The 21,107-nt window shown below is 39.3% G+C and overlaps 1 protein-coding gene across 2 annotated transcripts in view; it reads left to right on the forward strand.

The window, feature by feature from the left end:
* Window positions 1–21,107, forward strand: part of LOC148421396 (alpha-1,6-mannosylglycoprotein 6-beta-N-acetylglucosaminyltransferase B-like) — an 86,846-nt gene that overhangs the window by 63,049 nt on the left and 2,690 nt on the right. For both annotated transcript variants that reach the window (XM_088420228.1, XM_088420229.1), the window contains 8 exons: window positions 1,583–1,714; window positions 10,031–10,164; window positions 11,633–11,763; window positions 13,664–13,819; window positions 13,927–14,073; window positions 15,229–15,345; window positions 17,775–17,849; window positions 19,948–20,234. In XM_088420228.1, coding sequence (XP_088276354.1) covers window positions 1,583–1,714; window positions 10,031–10,164; window positions 11,633–11,763; window positions 13,664–13,819; window positions 13,927–14,073; window positions 15,229–15,345; window positions 17,775–17,849; window positions 19,948–20,234 — 1,179 coding nt within the window. The remainder of the gene's footprint in view (window positions 1–1,582; window positions 1,715–10,030; window positions 10,165–11,632; window positions 11,764–13,663; window positions 13,820–13,926; window positions 14,074–15,228; window positions 15,346–17,774; window positions 17,850–19,947; window positions 20,235–21,107) is intronic.

Raw genomic sequence — 21,107 nt, forward strand, 5'->3', positions numbered from 1 at the left:
ATCTAAAAAGTCCACAATTTTTGTTATAATATCCATACAAGCGGAATCATGTGCAAACAAAAGTGTTGGCTGAATTTGAAAGGGAACATTGAAACGTAGATGTTCAACTATAGTTCGTAATGTGTCTGGACATCATTCATTGGCCTTGAATAACATGCAAGATGCTTGTTTACTCTTCGCCAGGCTCTAACAAAGTGCAAATGGAAAAGGAGCTGTGCTTTATTTTGCACACTACTCACCTTAAGACAGGTATTCAATGTGGTTTCATCAGCTCCACTGCTTTTCAGTACTACCAATAGAAAGGTGACTGCCAAAGAAGAGGAACGAAATAAGAAAGCGTTTGTGTGCCATTTCTCCAACTACTCTGCTTCTTTTCTTAAATTCATCCTGTGTTATCTTTGTTGGTACCGATTTTTTTTTTTTTAAATATGTACAGAACTAATGAGGTGTCTTTTGAATTTATATTTGGAGATGGGTGCAACTGGTACAGTAATGATCAATTATCACACGTTTAGAATGTTATTTGTCCACCTCGGCTGTTTACATGCACCCGATTCATCCAGTGTGAATTTATGTAGCGTTGACGTGATGCTTCGTAACAGAGGAGCGTCAGCAGCAGCTGTTTGTATGAATAAATACTCAAAAACACAGACGGGCGACAACGCATTCGTGGTGCCTCCCGCCATTGGTTGACCATCTGCTGCTGTTAGGTACCAGCAAGCCAGGTCCTCATCAATACTCACTTTTCATCTTGTTTGTTTTGTGTTATGTTGTGCCAAAGGCCAATGCTCTCGCGGCTTCGCTTTGAACCAAAAGCTCTTTGGCATGTTTCATGGAAAAACATGCTTTCATACCTTTCGCTGAAGTTGTATTTATCTGGCTGCTTAGGAACTGTGCACATTTCTCAAAGCACCAGGAACGTAGGCCAGAGATGCCCTTGATTGAGGCAATTAGCAATTATCTTGCGTGTATGACCCTTTTTTTTTGACCATATGGTAAATACATGACTCATCTAGGTTCTGGTATTTTGTCGGTTTTCATGAAATTTCTGCATTTCTACTAGTATTTTAACACAAAAGTCCAACATATTTGACTTGGTCTCCTGGGCAACAGCCAATCAGCAGTTGCGTGAACTGAAGGCAATTTGCAATCACCTGCCTCGTCAAATATTTCACTTGCGCACTTTGGTCAATCTACGTACGGCAGGAAGTTCGTGTTTTTCAGCATCTCTTCGGGAAGGTATTTGGTGCGGACTGCTGCTGTTTATCACGCACAAAATCTGTCAGTCAAATACTCGCTTCCTTGTGCCAACCTCAGTTGTTCTGATGTCGCAATTGTGCTACGGTCACCCAAAATGCACCACACACAGCAAAAAGCAGTAGTCCTCATGTCGTCTTTTTCTATCGTCAGCAACTTCAGGCAAAACGACGCACGTATCTTAGAATAATTGGATTATCATGCAGCAGTATTCATGTACAGCAAATAGATACACAACAAACATGATTACAGTACACATTATTATAATGAACGCTTGGATGTTTGGCTGTCATCTTCCCTTGTGAAAACGCATTTTGTGTTACAGCTTCCTGGGTGTGCCCCCCGGCAGAGGCAGTTGCCCACTGACTGGCCCTCTGCCATTTGACCTCATCTACACGGACTACCACGGCCTGCAGCAGATGAAGCAGCACATGGGGCTCTCGCTCAGGAGGCACAAGTAAGTGCCGCTACTCTTTTTTGCTTTTGTTTTGCTCCTTGTTATTAATCCTCGTGCAGTAGTTGAATCTTTTTTGGGGGGGGTAATTTTCTTCCACATCGTTCTCGCAATATTTTAGCCAGAAGATGGCACACTTCTGGTGGTATGATAACTAAATGGTCATGTCACGCTGAACTTTGACATGTTGTCGCCATCCGGGTGAAATTTCAGCTCCCCGTTGTCCTTTTTCAATGCTTTCCCTTTGATGTTCTCTTTCCTGGGGGAGGCTTGGTAAAATATAATTGAGAAGCACTGGTTTAGTGTGTGGTGTGTATTGGTTTTTGCAACAACAACAACAACAAAACTGGAGATTGCCTGAACTAATGGTTGTGTTATGCTGGATGAGAACCTGCATCCAATGAGCATTTTCCCCAAATGATCAGAACCATAGCTTTTCCTTTTCGATCACTCATTGTTTCCCACTTGTTTGCAAACGTCTATTCGCATTCATATCCACTATGTGGGTTTATAATACAGTAAATCAGGCCTTATTATTATATTCTGTCATATTAGCTATTCTTAGCACTAGTTCTTTTGTTTGAATGTTCTTAGAGTCATCTCAGGGAAGTTTAAAGCAACAGCAAAAAGACATGACATAGTAAGCCTGACAAAAACAATATCGTTAAGATTATAAAAACGCGTAAGTGTTTGTGTGTGCGTGCATGCGTGATGCTCACGCATCTCAGATTGTGCCTAACAGCTTTTGGCATTCCCGCGGAGGTGGAACATCCTGGAAAGTAGGCCACAAGAGCCATGAGACTGAGGGAACAAAATCCTTTTAGTAATGCAGTCTTCATCATGTTTTTTTGACTATGATTGCAGCAATTGACATTTGTCCTTTTGTGGTTTGCGCGCCGGCAAAGTGGAGGCGTGAGACAGCACGCTATGTGACTGCAGGCCAAATGCCAGAGGTAGAACGCAGATTTATACAAACAAATATGCGAACCAAAGTGAAGGTAGGGATGTGACAATAGAGCAAAGAGAGCAAAAAGTATTAAAAAAATCAAATCGAACGAAAAACAAGGTCTGCTGCTGGGACATGTCTGGTAGCAAAAACACAAAGCCATGAAAGCCGTGACATGTATTTTTAAAATCCAATTATAAGCATTACAGAGGAGGCTTTTTTTTTTCTTCCCTTAACACGTCCTGTTTTGCTGTTTCTCTTTTACTCGCAATGTGTGTGTGCGCATGTGTCATACACACACAGCGGCACTTAGAAAATAGCACATTTCCCCCAGACTATATGTCAGCGCACAGCAGCAGTCGGAATCTAATTGCTTGCTGAGGACAGCAGTCCTACGTTAGTGTTTGGTGTCCTGATTTGTGTTTTCTCAAACACCTTGTGACAATTAGTTTGGAAGAGAACGATGTGCAACACTCCATAGAAATACATAAAATTGTACTAGCGCATGTGGAATATGCTCCAGACCTTGGCCTTTTTCTTTAAAAACACAGATCCATTTGAAGGTTATTTGGCAAATTCTCTACTCTGAACCCCTGCTCCATCGGAGTTCACCTTTCTTGATTTATCGTGGATGCTTGGAGAGGAAGTTTTCTTTACAAAAATATGTGGCAACACTAGTCTGAACACAGTATTCTGAATATTATGTTTGTATCATATGAACTCAGCAGCAAAATCTACCCAGTTTTGGTTTTGCATATCTCATTTTACCACTTTCTGAGTTTGATCATGTGACCTTCACAAGATGAATCTCTACTGATCATTACCAAGCCCTAAGCAAGAGTGATATACTACTCATTATTTATATCTTCGATACATGTATATATTTTTTTTTAGACTCCCACAAAATTTGCCAATGCTAACTAGTTAGCAATCGCGATTAGCATTAGTGTGATAGGGATTACCATTCAAGGTCAACAAACACTAACTGCCAATTAGTTCACACTTGCATAATGTTATATGCTCATTGTTAGGTTCAAGCAACCTACAATATTTAATGAGCAACAAAGCAGAGAGAAGACAAAGCTTTTTTCATCGTGAGGAGAGCGGACTGGAACCTTCACCTTCTGAAAGCTCCTTCCCGTCTGGTTAGAAATTCTGTCTGTCACTTTTTTATTCATTTGGGTTTGCCCTGGATACAAAAGTCATTGATGGCCTGAAGGGTTGGGGGAGACGTTAGGCAACAATGTAAACAATCGGTTTATGATGGTGAGGAATGCAGTTTAAAGTCCATGCTGGTATCTTCTTCCTCAGGAACATCAAGTGCGAGTCTTAGGTCGCGCCACGAAGCCATGACCCTGTTTCTTTCTTGCAGCTGCTTGAGACACGTCAATTGTTCTACTTCAGAGTCAAAAGTAACAGAAAACATTCTCTAATATACGAATACAGTGGTACCTCGGTACTCGACCATAATCCATTCTGAGGTGGTGGTCGAGCACCGATTTGTTCGAACACCGAAACCAATTTTCCCATAAGAAATAATGGAAAGTATGTGTGCACAAGTAAATGTGCACAAGCAGTACATGATAAAGATAAAGATAAAGATAAAGATAAATAAAGCATTATAAACCATTTTGTATAATTTACTTACGTTTTGGAGAGTGGTTGATGGCATACAGGAATGGATGTGGAGAGGACGGGAGGGAGTTACTCCTTCCATGATGACGCTAGCTAACTGCGACGCGAGGTCGGACACTCGTACACCGCGTTCATATTTTGCTATAATTTCCTTCTTCGGTTCAATAGTGGTCCTCATTGTTTTCCTCTTTGCCTTCCCCTTATCACTGTCTTTCTTTGGACCCATTATTAAGGGCTAGAGCAACACGAAAAAGTTTAAATCCGGGAAGAAATACTCGAACAAACGTCTTACTCCGCTGGCGGTCTGAGTTGAACTGGCGCTTACCCGCTGGCCGAGAAGGGCCGAGGAGCGCGTTCGGGTCGGCTCGGCTCGGCTCGGCTCGGCTAGTCGAGAACCGAAAATCTGTTCGAGGTCCGATGCATTATCTACTTGAATTTTTTGGTCGAGCACCGATTTGGTCGAGTATAGAGGCGGTCGAGTACCGAGGTACCACTGTATAATTATCGCATAAAAAACATATGGGATAGCCTTTATGCAATTATTCTAACATTTATTACAAATGTTATAGTGTCCTTAAAATCATTTTCAGAGAATGCTTCAACACTATTCCATGAGTAAACTTGAAAATTGGAGCTGCCAGTCACGAGGTTGATAACTTCCTGTTGTCTTCTTCTTAGTGAGCAGACTAGGCATGCTATGTGCTTGACTTCCCCCTACTGGTTAAAATTTTGCCATCTAAAGTTAGCCAGCATAGATTGTTTGTTGTGACAGGTTGTATCCTCAGATAATAAAGCTCCGGTGCTTTTTGCAAAGTTTTTTTTTTTTTTTTTTTTGGGGGGGGGGGTCCGACTCTCCCCCACACTGAACAATAACAATCATTCCTAAAATGTAAAACATTTTCCATCTCCATATAAAACGCTTACAAGATTGACTACTAACGTAATGAGACAAAAGTGTAAAATTGTTTTGTTTGCTGAAACGTGGTGAAGGACGTCTCCCTTTCTTTATTGTTGCCTATTTTAACTATTTTTAGTGAGCATTTGAACCAAAGTGCTTGCGTCAACATCAACAAGCTGTTCTTCCAAATAACTATCAGTCTTTTGTCTGTCCCTGCCTTGGTCTGTCTTTCTTTTGTGTTTCATTTCTGTTGTGCTTCGTGTGCCTTCACGATTTGTCTCTTTCCTGCCTTTGTCTCTCATTGTCTGACGCTGGCTCTCTCATCTCAATCTCTTTGGTGTGTCTTTCTGTCTGCCTACCTGCCTATCTGTCTCTCGATGGATTTTTCCTTTGTGCATCTGTCTGTCTAACAGCGCTTGGCTTTGCTTTACCTCACTCCCGTTGTATTTTCTGGTCTGCGAGCGTAAATTTATGAAATGGTTTTCTTCAACCCCCCCAAAATCTTCGCGGAATCCAAGCGATCGCTCGTGAATAGTTCAAGGTCCCCGTCTTTCATCTGAAGTTTTCCTCGTCAATATCTGGAGCGGTTCAGTTAAGCCTTGCGGTGCAGAGAAGCCTCATTAATCAATTGTTCTGGGCCTTTGGAGCCTTCCAGCTCCATTTAATTACTCTCGTTTTATGTTTTCAATCATTCGAAATGTTCTTGCGTTCAGACAGTCCTGCAATATGGCGTTATAAATGTAGCACGCTTAAATAGTAGCATACGCTCTTAACAGACGTTCTCTGTTTTCTGTTAATGCCCAAAGGGTGATTAGTGATAAATTGCCTTCAAGCATGAAATATCAACGTCAAATTTTGGGAGACTCAAAACCCACTGCAGAGCACACGTCGCATCTGAAAAGCTGACATGAATTTCAAGATGAACACTTGCATAGTTTGTTTGTGCAGGAGGGGAAAAATTTATCTTTTTGACGCTGACTCAATAAAAAGGAAGGACTGGAAAAATTAGGTGAGGAGTCATTTTTTTAAAGTGAAATTATTGCATGTAGGACACACCTGAGTGATTTCCTCAGAAATGTAAATGTGATTGAGAGTCTGTCATGCAGGGATTCAATCCTAGGCTTTTTCAAGCGTTTGGCCAAAAGAGGCTCTTAAAATTGTTGCTTCTAAATAAATCAAGTACCAAAGTAATCAATTGCTTCAAGTAATTAAAATACTGACGTAATCTTTAGTGCCAAAAGTAATTGATATTTATACTACTTTAGAACTCAAAGTAATTGATTATTTTAGTACTTTAGTAAATAATCGATTACTTGTGTACTTAAAATACTTTTTGGTACTTTAATAGTTCTCGTATTTAGTATCAGCCGCTTATACACCCTTCAGTCAAATTCCTGAAAAAAAATGTGAAAAATAAAAGTACCTAGGACTAAATGTGTAATTGATTACTTTAGTACTAAAGTTGATTACTGTAACATTACTGCTGAAATTAATCAATTTCTTCAGTATTTTACAACTTAAAGTAATCAATTACTTTAGTACTTCTGTCAATCAGTAACAACTCATCTTTAGAAAGACTAAGAGACTAAAAGATTATTTTTTGTCTGCAATCAATTACCTTAATTCCATAGTACTTATTTTACTTAAAGTAATCACTTTAGTAATTTATTGCATAAAATAATCGACTAAGTTAATGCTTAACTGCATAGAGTAATTGATATTTTTATTACTTGATTCATAAGATAAGAACCTTTATCCAACCACTTGAAACATTTTTTCCCGGTGGTTTTCAAGTACCTGGTATTGAATGTCTGTATTTAAAAAAGAAAAAAAAAATATGTCTTTTGACCTGAATGTGTTAAGTAGATCGTCAAAATTAACAATTCAAAAACATGTTTGTTGCTTTTTTTTTTTTTTTTTTTTTTTGCATCCATGCATGATCAGCAAGAGGGCGTGAAAGAAAATACAGCACTCCACGTCTTAACGAATGCATCGCCATAGCCAATTTTGTAGACGCTCCAGACTGGAGACACAGATGGAGGTTGGAATATTAAAAGAGTCCCATTCCAATCTGGCAAAGCACAAGCTATGATACGCGGCACCATCACCCCAGCCATTTTCAAGCCATTTAAAAACCAACTTGTGCGCTTAGAGATCTACAAATTTGCATAATTATTGTCTAGACTGCTCCTGTGGTCAAACAAAAGGCGGACTAACAGTTGAAACAATGGCATGTCAGATGCGCTGTAGTTAACATCTCGTGAGCATTGTGAGCAGCCATTTAACCCAAATTAGCCTCTCACTCTCAACCCTGGTTGGATATTCCTCTCAAATGTCTCAATCCTTTTTTTCCTCGCTCCCTCCCTCTCTCGAGGACCTCTAATCTATGGCAAATAGTGATCAGTTTTCACCACAGTGATATGTGATAGGGCAACTTGGGAGGGGAAACAGGATATAGTATTTGACTTATTCTTTTTCATTAATATTTCATCCTGAGCTTTTGCTTGATCTAAACTTGCAACCGTGCTTTTGCAGGGCGAAAAAAATACTGTATGCGCAGTAATTATTTTACATTTCTGAAGGTTACCAATGTTGGGTTCCGCCGCATCCTCTATTGACCACACAAAAGTGCACCTCAAACAGCTGTGCATGGTACATTTAATCCTTTATTTGCAGAGGTAAGTGCCCAGATACTTTTTTTTTTCCCCACCTCGGTGTCGCTTTATTTAATCCCATAAAAATGTCATCGCAGAAGCAGGTGCCATGACACCAATGTCTCTATATGAGCCGCTTCGATAGACCATCAAACCAAATGGTGGCAGAACATGTATTTGTGCTGGGTGGGCGCTGGATGTAAAGATATATCGACCGGCCTTGGGAGACGAATCGTGAATCATGGTCATTGCCCGAATCGAAGTCCATCACAAGACGGGCGACATGTTAACGGGGAACTACATTTTCTTACCAGGAATATGTTTTATAAGCCCCTACTCGTCAAAGTTGAAGTGCTTCCGTTTTGTTGATTGTGGAAGTTGACTGGCTGTTATTTTTATTCTCTAGATTTGGACAAAAGAAATACAAATTTTAGGACGATAACTTGAGTGAGTGAGAGATTTACAAGCATAGTCACAGAAGATATTGAACTTTAGTCTCAGGGCACAGCTGTATACAGTATGGCAATGTGATAAGTGGCTGCCATCTTTGTGGAATTTCGTATTAAAAACGTTGACAAATTTTGAATGAGAAACTCAGTTGCTTTTAAAATACCTCATAAATAAATTCACATAAACAAGTGATTGCTTTTGTGCCTAGTCTGCTTCTCCCTCCAATAATCTTCCATTCGCACTTGTTAAATCGAGTTTTTAGGGCAGGTGTTGGCGTATGAATCATGTTGTCAATTTTGGCCTGTTGGCGTCTCAGAATTTTGACCCCCTCCCCCCTGAAAAAAAAAATGGTGGATATTTTTAACTGAAACTTGTCAGCCAATCAGAGAAGAGTAGAAAACAACACTTTATACTGGGTGCGGCTTCCCCCGCAGTCAGACGATATTCTCCCATACTATAGGTGGCAGTAAATGGAGTCTACAGCATACAAACAACACTACTCTATAACAGAGGTAGAGAATCCTAGTAGATTCAAACGATCTAAATTATTCCAAGCATTTTTTAACAGACTCCAAATCTCTCTCCAATGCGGTGCTCGCGACAGTTGTTTTTTGTATTTAGGTCACGGTAGTCCTTTTCAGCCTTTTAAGAAAAAGTTTGTATGCCATGTTTTCCGCTCATAAAGAAATTCTGGAAGGTACGTGTTGAGGAAAATGTGTCCCGCGGTAGGGCATGGTTGCCGATAAAACATCATTTCGCGCGCAGAGCTCGCGGATGTGTCAAGCTTAAACCAAAGCTTAACACTTGAAGACAGGATAAAGGTAATAAAGATGAAAGATGGATGAAGCAAAGTGCAAGACATTATGCAAAAAATTGATGCAAGGATGAAAATGAATGCTTATTGTAGATTTTGGCAATTTATTTATTGCTTTTTTTCAATAATGGATGTTTTTCCTTTTATCTTCACTCAGATTGTAGATTGCACCACACATTTTTTGTTTACGTCCGAGACAAAGATTTGCTATAGTGAAAAGTTCACTGTTGTGAAAAATGTTTGCCTGCAAACATGATTTCATTGTAGAGGAGTTCTACTGTAAGTCGGGGACCCCCTCCTCAGATGACATTTCTCTATATAATTGCACATTGCAAATAATAAACATAAAAAACACACCAACAATGTTACCCTTCCGCACAAAATACAACAAATCCACTACTTCTGCATATTATCGGGACTTTGAAGCTTTCCTCTCTTTCATCCCCAATTCAGCCAGTGGAGTCAGAAAAAAACAAAGGTAAAACTCTCTAAGCAGTATAGAGAATGGATGAATATTGCCATAAAATTGCCAGGCACACGAAAGTTGTCAAGCTGAGGATAAGGAAGCCACATTTGAGCCTTTGCTAATCCTTGTGAGCTTACAAACAGGTGACATAGGGTGTGGCGAGTCTTTTGACGACACACACTGGGATTTAGTGCCTTTGCTTGACTATGTAACGTCAACGCCATGTTGCACTTCTTATTTTCAAACAACTTTTGTATTTCTTTCACTGCTATTGTCGTGATGTATCACCCTCGCTTATTAACTTTGTTTAGCTTCTTCAATTCTACTCGTTTACCACGTTTTCTGTTGTTTTTATTACTGCTATTCAAATGTGCAGATGCCTAAGTGTGGCTGGGTTTTTTTTTATGTTAAAAGCTGGGAAAAAACAAAGTCCAGATAATTTGTTCTCTGTCGCAGATGTCACATCCGAGTGATTGACACATTTGGGACGGAGCCAGCTTACAACCACGAGGAGTACGCCACTCTGCACGGCTACCGGACCAATTGGGGCTATTGGAATCTGAACGCCAGGCAGTACATGACCATGTTCCGTAAGAAGCTCAGTTTACTTTTTTTTTTTTACCTAATTGTTAAATATGAAAACCTAGAACATAGTAGAACACAATTGAACATTATAATCGCCAATAACGTAAGAGGAAAAAACAATTTTGAGGCTTTTTATCTAACTACGAAAAAGCTGACAAAATTCTAAAGGAAGAAATGATTGCGTGATAATACAAATGGAAAACATTTTGATGACCCTCCACACTTTTCTTTTTAGCCACAGCTACATATGAAATTAAAAGACGGCTTGGCAGCAGCCAATAGGATTTCACTTTGTACCCATTCACATAGTTGTATTGTTGTGACATCTCATGTCCATACGCAGCATTTTAGATTGTCAGTTATATTCAAAATAAGTTACAAAATGGAAGTTCAATCGCCTTCAGGGGCCTTCAGCATTACGATTTTAGTTTTTTGTTTTTGTTGGTTTGTTTTTTAAGAATATTAAAAATGGAATTTCTAACTAAAGCAAGGAAGCCGAAATAGATTATAGTTGTCATTTCTCAATAGGATTAACTAGCATTTTGAAACAGATTATGCCGCTTTATTTGCATTTTGACCTTTTAATAGTTTATTCAATATATTTTTATACGAGTTTGTTTTGAGTTAAAGCTGCTTGCGCTTTACTCATTTAATTACCTTCATCTCATCATTGATTTATTCTTCTTCTTTTAATTCAAAATAATGGTTATTTCAAGGCTCTTTCTATTGTAGTGAAAATCCACACAATTATTTTTAAAAAAAACACAATTACAAATAAGATGGGGATAATCCGAAAGATCTAACCAAGCCTTATGAATTGAACATGACTAAATTTCTTTAGAACATCGTTTGTAAATGCAAATCATACTTATTTTGTATGGTAGTTCAGGATTGTTGGAGTGTAAAAGCGTTTGCCTAGTTATAATGATATTAAACAGCGGCCATTGACTCATTCATTTGACAGGTGACTCATGTTTGCGCTCTTGTTTTATTAAACGCCGTTACAGTACCTATTTTCAGCCGCCTCGCAGTTAACAAGCATTGTCTTCCGGCTACGCGAATGTATGTGTGATGTGTTTTTTTTTTTTTTTTTTTCCAAAGCACTTATTGTTCTCTGCCTCCTTAGTGTGACTCATTGAATTATTGGCTACATTACTTGGTGCTCTTCTCACATTCACTTGTAAACCAGTCGGCTGTAACGGTGCCATTATCGTCTTTCTGTTGGTGCCCATGTTTCACTTTGACTACGTGCCTACTGAGAGTAAACCCACACACTTGTGTAGTATGTATCCATCGCCAACAGCAGCTGGCTCACGGACAATGACTATTTATAATACTTAGGCATGCAGCTGTAGGGCTGAATTAGCGGCGGAATGAAACAAACCGGGATGCTCTTTTGTATCTCGCTGATAGCGCGATCGTCTTTGTCTCCCTCCTTTCGTCTCACCGCGTGCCCCCTTTGCCCATATTTAGCTCACACGCCAGACAACTCCTTCATGGGCTTCGTGTCGGAGGAGCTCAACGACACGGAAAAGAGGAGCATCCAGCAAAGCAAAGTCAACAGCATGGCGGTGGTGTACGGGAAGGAGGCCAGCATGTGGAAGGTACAAAACAACAACAAATGACAAGCGAGGCTTGATGCCACACCAAAGCTTCCATTTGGCAGCAAAACACAAACCGAAATTGGCATGGAAAATATCTCTGGTTGGTGCTGTGTTTCTATTTTAAAGTGGTCTACAAATCGTAGCCAAGTGTCTTGAGATATGTGGGGCCCGGCAATGCCTATGTTATTTTAATGTTGTTTTGTCCCTTTCTCACATTGCGTCGCTCTGCTTGGACACAAGCTTCAGGTAAGCAACTTTTTGCTGGATATTTCTCGAAATGACATTTAACAGTGTTGCATGTTTACTTCTGACTTTGCTTTCCTCTCCAAAACTAGACAAACTTGTGGATGCGCAAGTGTGCTCTCCGATTGAGCATATGTCAGGGTTTTATCGCACATCATTATAATTTGAAGACATGTTTTTAAAAGGTGTTTTCGCTTCAATTTAAAGAAGCAAAGCGGCAAATAAAATAGAAGCGATTCAAGCTGGCACATTCTAATCGCACCCATACCGAAGCTGTTAAAATCTGTCCTCGGGGTTATAAGAGTGTTAATGAGTGTTATCGCTGTATATAAATGCTCCAAACTTGGTCTCAACAGAGTCTTAAAAACCTTTTAAAGAAGGCCCTGAAAGTCCTCAAAACCAAAATGCAATCCTTAAATAGGTCAACAAATGTTGATAAAATCGTCATATTATGGACGATGACAGGGCGGATGAGTGGACAGATGGATGGATGGAGTGATGGATGATGGCCAGTTGGCTGGATGGATGATGAATGAATGGACAGATGGCAAGAAGGATGGCTAGCAGGGATGGATGGATACTGTCGGATGGGTGGATGGATGATGGCTACACAGAAGGATGTACAAATAGATGAATGTTAAAATAGAGTGAAGGACAGATGGATGGATGAACTGATGGACAATGGCCAGATGGATTTATAGACGGGCAAATGCACAGAGGGATGAAAGCTTGGCTCGAAAGACAGATATATGGATGGACAAACAGACAGGATGGATGGATAGATGGATGGAGGAAAATATGATAAGACGGATGGATGGATGGATGGATGGATGGATGGATGGATGGATGGATGGATGGAGGAAAAGATGATGAGAAGACAGATTGATGGATGGACAAACAAACAGGTGGGTGAACTGGTGATGGCCAGAAGGTGAGCGGACAGTTGGATTGAGGGGCAAACAAATGAGTGGAAGGACAGATAAACGGACAGATGATGGATGAATGGATGGACGCACACAGACAAACTAATACCTGCATAGAATGACTGGCAGGATATAGCGATGGAAAGCTAGATCTTATGGATATGGATACTGTTGCTTATATAGATGGATTGATGGAAGGATGGTTGTGGAGTCACACGCTCTCAGAACGAAATCCAGCTGTAACGTATGTTGCTTATCCCCCGTTACATTTCCAGTGAAATTGCTCTGCAAATTACAGTTTATTAATGCACAGCAAAGAAGAATTTAAGCCACCTCTGTTCGACCTTCCAATAATTCGTATCATCTACCGCTGTTAGTACTTGAAGTAATCTCTCTCTGCCTGGGGAAAATCCCCGGAGAGCGGCTGATCGATTGCTCCTGCCTCCAGTTACGGCTGGAGGATTAACGGGGCGAGGGGGTCATAGTGCAGGTGGAGGGATACAGTGAGTACAGTTGCATGCCCCCCCACCACCACCACCTCTGCCCACCCTGTTTTTTATTTTTATTTTTTTTTCTGTGAATTGGTGTTTGAGTTGCGCTATTAGCCATCATTATTAGCTTTGGATTGGAAATTCTCTCTTCTTGCCTCAAGAGGACATTTGAACAATGAAAACAATATCATGGATGACAACACAACCCGCCTCACTATTTGTCTACCTTATGTTTCCCATCAGGGCAAAGAAGGTTTCTTGCAGATTCTCCACAAATACATGGAGGTGCACGGCACGGTGTACTACGAGACACAGAGACCACCAGAGGTTCCGGCTTTTGTCAAGAATCACGGCCTACTGCCCCAGCACGAGCTGCAGCAGCTGCTGCGCAAAGCAAAGGTGCAGAACACTCAGGGAAAAATGTTACATTTGTTTACAAGGATTTTTAGTAAGTCAAAGTCGCGTATTTACAATATCAAATAAGTATAATATGTCTCTGTCTGCAGCTCTTCATCGGCTTCGGATTTCCCTATGAAGGCCCCGCCCCATTGGAAGCGATAGCCAACGGCTGCGTCTTCCTGCAACCGAAGTTTAAACCTCCTCACAGCTCGCTCAATCATGAGTTTTTCAAAGGAAAGCCCACGTCAAGAGAAGTAAGCAAGCAGCGATGCAGCTGTTGTTTTTTACGTCAATCAATTTTCTACGGAAATTATCTTAATTAAGATCACAGCTTGAGCCTGCCGCGACTCACTTTGGGAGAATACAGCCTTGCCTTTATATTTTTCTTTCACTGGTGTAATTCGTTAAAATGAATGACTTAATAACCTAATAACCAATGGTGGGCGGCCAATAACACTCAGCACCAATATAATAAATGAATGGCTAATTAATAGCTCCTCTTTTGCAGTGATATTGCGAAAAAGAGATAAAAATGACCCAGGCAGGATAGTCACATTTACCAGGCGGTAACTAATGACAATGCGCTGCCTGCCTATCTTCTCCATTATAGTAAAGCAGCCAAACATTGCAAGAAGGTCAATCATTGCTTTAAATAAACTTTACCATAACAAGTAGTGTATGACACAGGCAGCCTTGGTATGCTTTTATTTTGAAGTTCCTTCTAGAAGCATGAAATAAAGACAATAATCAACTTGGTAATCTTTTTATCCCAGCTCCCGATGTTTCAATTGATGTTCTTTTTGTAGGCTGACCCGCCCCAGGAGTGTGATGTCACGCGGGTGACTAACAATACCTCGATGTTCAACTGCAGTCGACGCATTGAGCATTAAAAAAATCAAAAAATGCCTTTTTTTAATGCATTTTTTGTTTTTGTTTTTCCACAATTCAGCAAATAAGAAAATCGCATCAACTCTAATTTGAAATTAATTGGGCAACTTAACATTAGAAGTAAATGGTAACTGTGTGCAGGGGCATGGTGGCCATTGGGAGCTTTGGGAAAAATATTGTTAATCTCTCTCTCTTTCTAGGGTCTGTTGTTTGTTTATTAAATGAAAGGCACTTCTGGTCATTTATTGATGTACAATTCGAGCAGCATCCACCTTTTCATGAGTCAAACTATCTATTGCGGGTTTTGTTTTACCTTGTTTTATATCATGGAGTCTATTTTATCCTGCTGCATTTGATTGTGTTTGAGCTGTTTTTTGTACTTTCTCAGTTTCTTCATGCTGGGCCACTTTAATCCAGGCTGTTTATTCTTTTGACCATAGGAAATGTTGACCGTGGATAGTACCATATTTAATTTTCACAGAAAATATCCACTATAAATAGTTTCTGTTGTTGTTGCGCAGGTGTCGTCGCAGCATCCGTATGCGGAGCAGTACATCGGCAGGCCTCATGTCATGACGGTGGACTACAACAACTCTGAGGAGTTTGACGCTGCCATCAAAGAAATTATGAGGATCAAGGTAGTCACGCTTCCAAAAATCTACAATTTTGGACAGTGGTTCCAAATATGATTTCAATCATGTACCCCTTATGGAGCCAAGTCCCCTCCAATCACATCATTTTAGATGGAAAAAAAGAAAAAATGTGGTGCCCTTCGAGACGAATTTCTTAAACTTCAAACTTTCGTTGTGGTATCCGTAAGTGTATTTTATTCAGCAAATCCAGAAGATTATTGGAACATCTTCTGTTTTATTTCTGGCTCATTTGCGAAGATATTGCTGTTTTAGCTATGGTCACTAAAAGGCGGGGAAAAAATTCCGCTAGCGCCGACATACAGCAAACCAACAATAAATATCACAGCTAAACCGCTGTTATCGCTGCCTCACAGGGCTTCTTTGATCAACTCAATAAAATATGTTTTGTTTAATCTCTCTGTGCGGCCGCGGTGGCATGGGAGCCTTTGAGGACTTTGCTCTAGATTATTGCAATTAATTAGTCTAAAGCACCGGTAAGGCATGTGATTGGTCTGGCTGGAGAGACGAGCTTTCATGTCAATGTATAGTTGCGTGAGACTGCGGTAGGAACGAAGTAACAAGAACAAATGTGACTTAGGAGTAGCAGTCTTTTTTTTTTTTTTTTAAGAGAACCATCTGAACATGTGTCTTAAATTGTATTTAATTCCAAGATTTAAGTTCAATATGTTTGAGTTTTACTGTAAAGCTTCCCTTTGTTACGTGTAGAACAAGTGCTCACGTCCCTGTTTTTTTTTACATTCAAAAACAGAATAAAGTCTCTGTTTTTGTACTCATCAGAACTAATGTGAATGCATTCTTTTTTGTTTTGGAGCAATGACAGTGTTTTCCAAAAACGTACATTATCAAACCCAGGGACCATGAATGGTCCCCATTATAAAATAATAAAAAGGGATAATAATGTTTTGCTTTCAACGCATCAGATCCTTTCAATATCAGATCTAACAAAAGGTACAAAGATCGTAATTTTATTTTCATTCTTTTATATGCTGTTTTTTATGCTGTTTTTTGTCAGAACAACCACGCTTTTTTTTAAGAAAAAAGTTTCAAAATACTATGATGGTCTTTGCTAGGCCAGTATTTCATTGCATCTCTTATTTTAATGCATTTTTATTTTTAGAGCAATGAAAGTGTTTAAGTGGCCCGGTGGAGCAGTGGTTAGCACGTCCGCTTCACAGTTCAGGGACCCGAGTTTGAATCCAGCTGGCTCATGTGTGGAGTTTGCATGTTCTCCCCTTGCCTGAGTACTCGGGCTTCCTCCCACACTCCAAAAGCATGCAGGGCAAAAACTAAATTGTCTTTAGGTGTGTGTGAATGATGGTTCATGCCTGTGTGCCCTGCGATTGGCTGGTAAGCCAGCTGAGATAGGCTCCAGCAAGCCTGCGACCTTTTTGAGGATAAGCGGCTCTAGAAAATGGATGGATGGATGAAAGTGTACATTTTTCTATTCTGGTGTGTATCATACATTGTAACTGATTCCAGAATTCAAGTGAAATATGTTTACATTTTTTTGGACTGCTTGACTTTTGCTTCATGTAGAACAAGTGCTTCCTTCCCCCATTTTTTCCAATAAATAAGATGAGTACGTTCGCTGTATTTCTACTGGTAAAAACGTTGCTATTTTCTTGTAGTTCTCTCTTTTTCACTCAGCTGTCATTAGGGCTAACATTTCATCAGACCACAGGGGCTCAGCTGATGTAGGCCTTCATACAAAAAACACACACTTCTCTTCGTTGCGCACACACCAACACACACCACCACAATCGCATTGCGAATCGTTTTGAGATGATGAAATTCCTCATATCAGCCCACTGAGCCCTACCTACACATTATGGCCATTATCTACAAACCACACATAGACGACACACACACACACACACACACACACACACACACACACACACACACACACATCTTCTGTTCAGTCATGCAGGACAAAGCAATCTCTTGCTGTCTGACGAGTCATCATGTTCCAATAAATCTTTTTTTTCTTTCTGTCTTCCCATCAAACGGATCTCGATGGTTTTAAAGATAAAAAAAAAAAAGTTTTATGAAAGTAGATCAGCTCTCCAGTTGTCTCGGCTCCTCTGCTTAAAATGCATCATCATGCAGCGTGGCCCGATTCTTTTTGCACCTTTAGCCTCCAATATGATTGCTTTATGCTTTTATTTCCACGGTTATAGATCATTCTAGCAGTTCTTCTGCGACTAATTAGGAGAATTTTAAGCACATGCCTCACAGCAGGCACTCTGTGGCACTGGCATGCAAATGCTTAGACATCCATCCATCATCACACCCCGCTTATAATGGAGTATGTCAGGGACGTGCGGAAATTATCCACCCTGATGAATGCATCCACAGTGAATTGACCATATGAAATATGCAAATATTTTGTGAGTGCTGTTTTTGTGTGGCAGGTTGAACCGTACCTGCCTTACGAGTACACGTGCCAAGGCATGTTGGAGCGAGTGCACGCCTACATACAGCAGCAGGTGAGAATGCTATGTGCTCGTTTTGTTTGTTTGTCTTAAAAACGCTGGTAAAAGTTCAAATGTGCACGTAGAATGGCATATTTTAACTATATATGTATATATATATATATATATATATATATATATATATATATATATATGAAAACTTTACATCTTTTCAATAGATTTCAACCTAATTACAAATTTACAACACAAAATATGTATTATTTTCCCCCGAAAGGTTTCCAAGTGGAATAATTGACTAAATTTGAGTTTAAATTCATTATGCATTTTTATTCGCCGAGCAATGTCAGTGTTTTCAAAAAGTGCACTTATCACCCCTCAGGATCATAAACGGTCCTTATTGTGAAAGTGTTTAAATGATTGATGCATTTTCTTTCTCATTCAACACATCAAATCGAACAATAAATATAGTTTGTATTTTTTTTTATATGTTTTATGCTCATCACTGCTCAAGAAACAAACAAAAGTTTCAAATTGGGAATAATTGAGATCAGTAGCTAGCTACCTTTGGTTGTTAGTAGTTAGAATTATTCAATGTTGTCAGTGAACCGATGTTCTTGTTTGCATGAGGCTTCAAGATTTTGAGGCTTTCTTTCAAGCTCATTTAAAAACAAACAGCATGTGTGCACCACATCTATGCACAAAAGGTCAAACTCTCTGACTGTGCTAGCTTAAATGCTAACGCTAGTTCGCATCTGTGTTGCAGTGATTTAATCCTTTATCTTCAGCCGTAACTTGGAAGAAACAATACTGTATACATTCTTTATAAAATATAATTATTTTTTATGCACCCCAAATGACTATAACTTGCTGACACCAGTTTGGGAACCACTGATTCCACTATAGTCCATTAAACAGCACTTGAGCACATCTCCTCAATATCTAACAGGCTCCTGTCAGTTTCTCTCAACACTCACAAATCTTAAGGCCACCCCAGGTGTGAAGCACTACATTTAATGACAGATGAAATAGTGACGAGTCATGCAAGAAGGGACACGCCAACATGATGTATTTGCACGTGCGGACAGCAACCAGATGATGATTTGTGCTTTGAGAGTGGTTCTCATCATTTAGAGCTCCGGTGACAGTCTTGACAAAAGACTGTTTAGTAAAACATTTGGGCACCTTCAGTTTGCTGGCCAACGCAGCCATATTTTCACTGCAAATGTGTATTCAAGTTAACATTTGTTTTTACTCTTAAAATATAAAGTTACAGTAGGTAGAATTTGTTGCGGTTATAGTATGTAGAAACAAAAAGTCTGCCACGATTCAAGAGTAATTTTTTGAACAGTTTCGTGCAATGAGATCTAAGCTTTACAGGTGTACATTTGAGAAAAGTGAAGCCACCCGCGTTACATTGCCACTGGCTAAGAATATATTTCTCCACGGAGTAAACGAAGAGATCGAAACTCAGACACTACAAAAGCCTCGCTTTGGGAGCGAGGAAGAAACCCATTACTTTGTTAGTGTGGTGAGTGACATGAATGTAATGGGATTTATTGACAGTAGAAAGTATGAAGTGGAAATTATGTCAATTTGCATCATGGCGTTATCCATACGTCGGAGTCATGATCGGGCGTATGACAATTAACATAACCCCATTCGCTTACACTTGTAAAGAAAGAAATTCTGGATGTTTTACAAACCCAAATTTTTACATAACCCGACCTGGACCAGAATATTTGCTGCACGATTAGGTAGCCATTTTTAGGTGGCAGAAAATGGAAACATTTTTGGAACCCCCCCCCCCCCCCCCCCCCCCCCCCCACACACACACACACACACACACACACACACACACACTTATAACATGTTCTGACTTTCGTACCAATTCAGGTTACAGCAAAATCATGCACATTTTTTTTCAATGGAATTTGCAGATTTGCCTGTATTTTTATTCTAATTTTTCAAACCTACTCTCTGTTATGTGATTAAAAACTCACCTATTTGCTGTTGTTCCAAGGGTAACATTTTACTTTGGTCCAATCTTGTGGAATCTTGTTCTTATTTACTAAAACATGAATGAAGCATTTCTATGAAAATCTGGACAGTTGTATGCCTGTTACCAAATCATTTTGATGAATTTCCCCCTTAGGACTTCTGCGCCTCGGAGCCACCGTTCGTCCCCGCCAACGCGTCCAGGCAAGGCCCCGCAGGCGGCGGCGGCCTGGCGAGGCCTGTCTTTGTGCCCCTGCCCAACTCCACAGCCCTGGGCTGGGCGCCCGACGTGACCCCGCCTCCCACCGCCTGGCCCCCTCTCAGCTCACTGCGGTTGCTCGTATCGCAGGAGGGCGAGTCGTGTGTGGACGCGTGCCGGATCCACGGATTCATCTGCGAGCCGGCTCACTTTCGCTTCATCAACAACAAGGAGGCTCTGCGCAGGTGTGGCAGCCCCAACAATATATATATATATATATACATATACATATATATATATATATATATATATATATATATATATATATATATATATGTATATGTATATGTATATGTATATATATATGTATATGTATATGTATATATATATGTATATGTATATGTGTATATATATATATATATATATATATATATATATGTATATGTATATATATATATATATATATATATATGTATATATATATATGTATATGTATATATATATATGTATATATATATATATATGTATATGTATATATATATATGTATATATATATATATATGTATATGTATATATATATATATATATATATGTATATATATATATATGTATATATATATATATATATATGTATATATATATATATATGTATATATATATATATATATATATGTATATATATATATATATATATATATATATATATATATATATATATATATATATATATATATCCATCCACAGAAAAATATTAAACATAAAGTGTCCTCTTTTGGGGTTACAGTAGAGATCTGTTCACAAAAATAAATCGAGGAGTAATGTTAGCGTTACTTCTTTTTAGTTTTTGTGAAAGTTTGAATTTAAAAATTCAATCAATTACAATGCAAGTGTTGTGTTAAGCAACCAAAAGGAATTTGGGTTAGTTGACTTCATTTTTGAAAGTAACTGCTGGTTAGGTTACTTTAACATTTGTATTCACCAGACAAAACTGCTTAAAAATAATGCCATTGCCATTTAATTGGAATTGTATGTTTAATAGTGTTTGTTCATTTTCTGGATTACACCCTACACGGAAGGGACCTGTTCATACAAATAAATAGGATAGTCTTTCTCGATGT

This window comes from Hippichthys cyanospilos, chromosome 7, assembly GCF_059441005.1.
Source record: "Hippichthys cyanospilos isolate Australia breed blue-spotted pipefish chromosome 7, RoL_Hcya_1.0, whole genome shotgun sequence".
NCBI classification, from domain to species: Eukaryota; Metazoa; Chordata; class Actinopteri; order Syngnathiformes; family Syngnathidae; genus Hippichthys; species Hippichthys cyanospilos.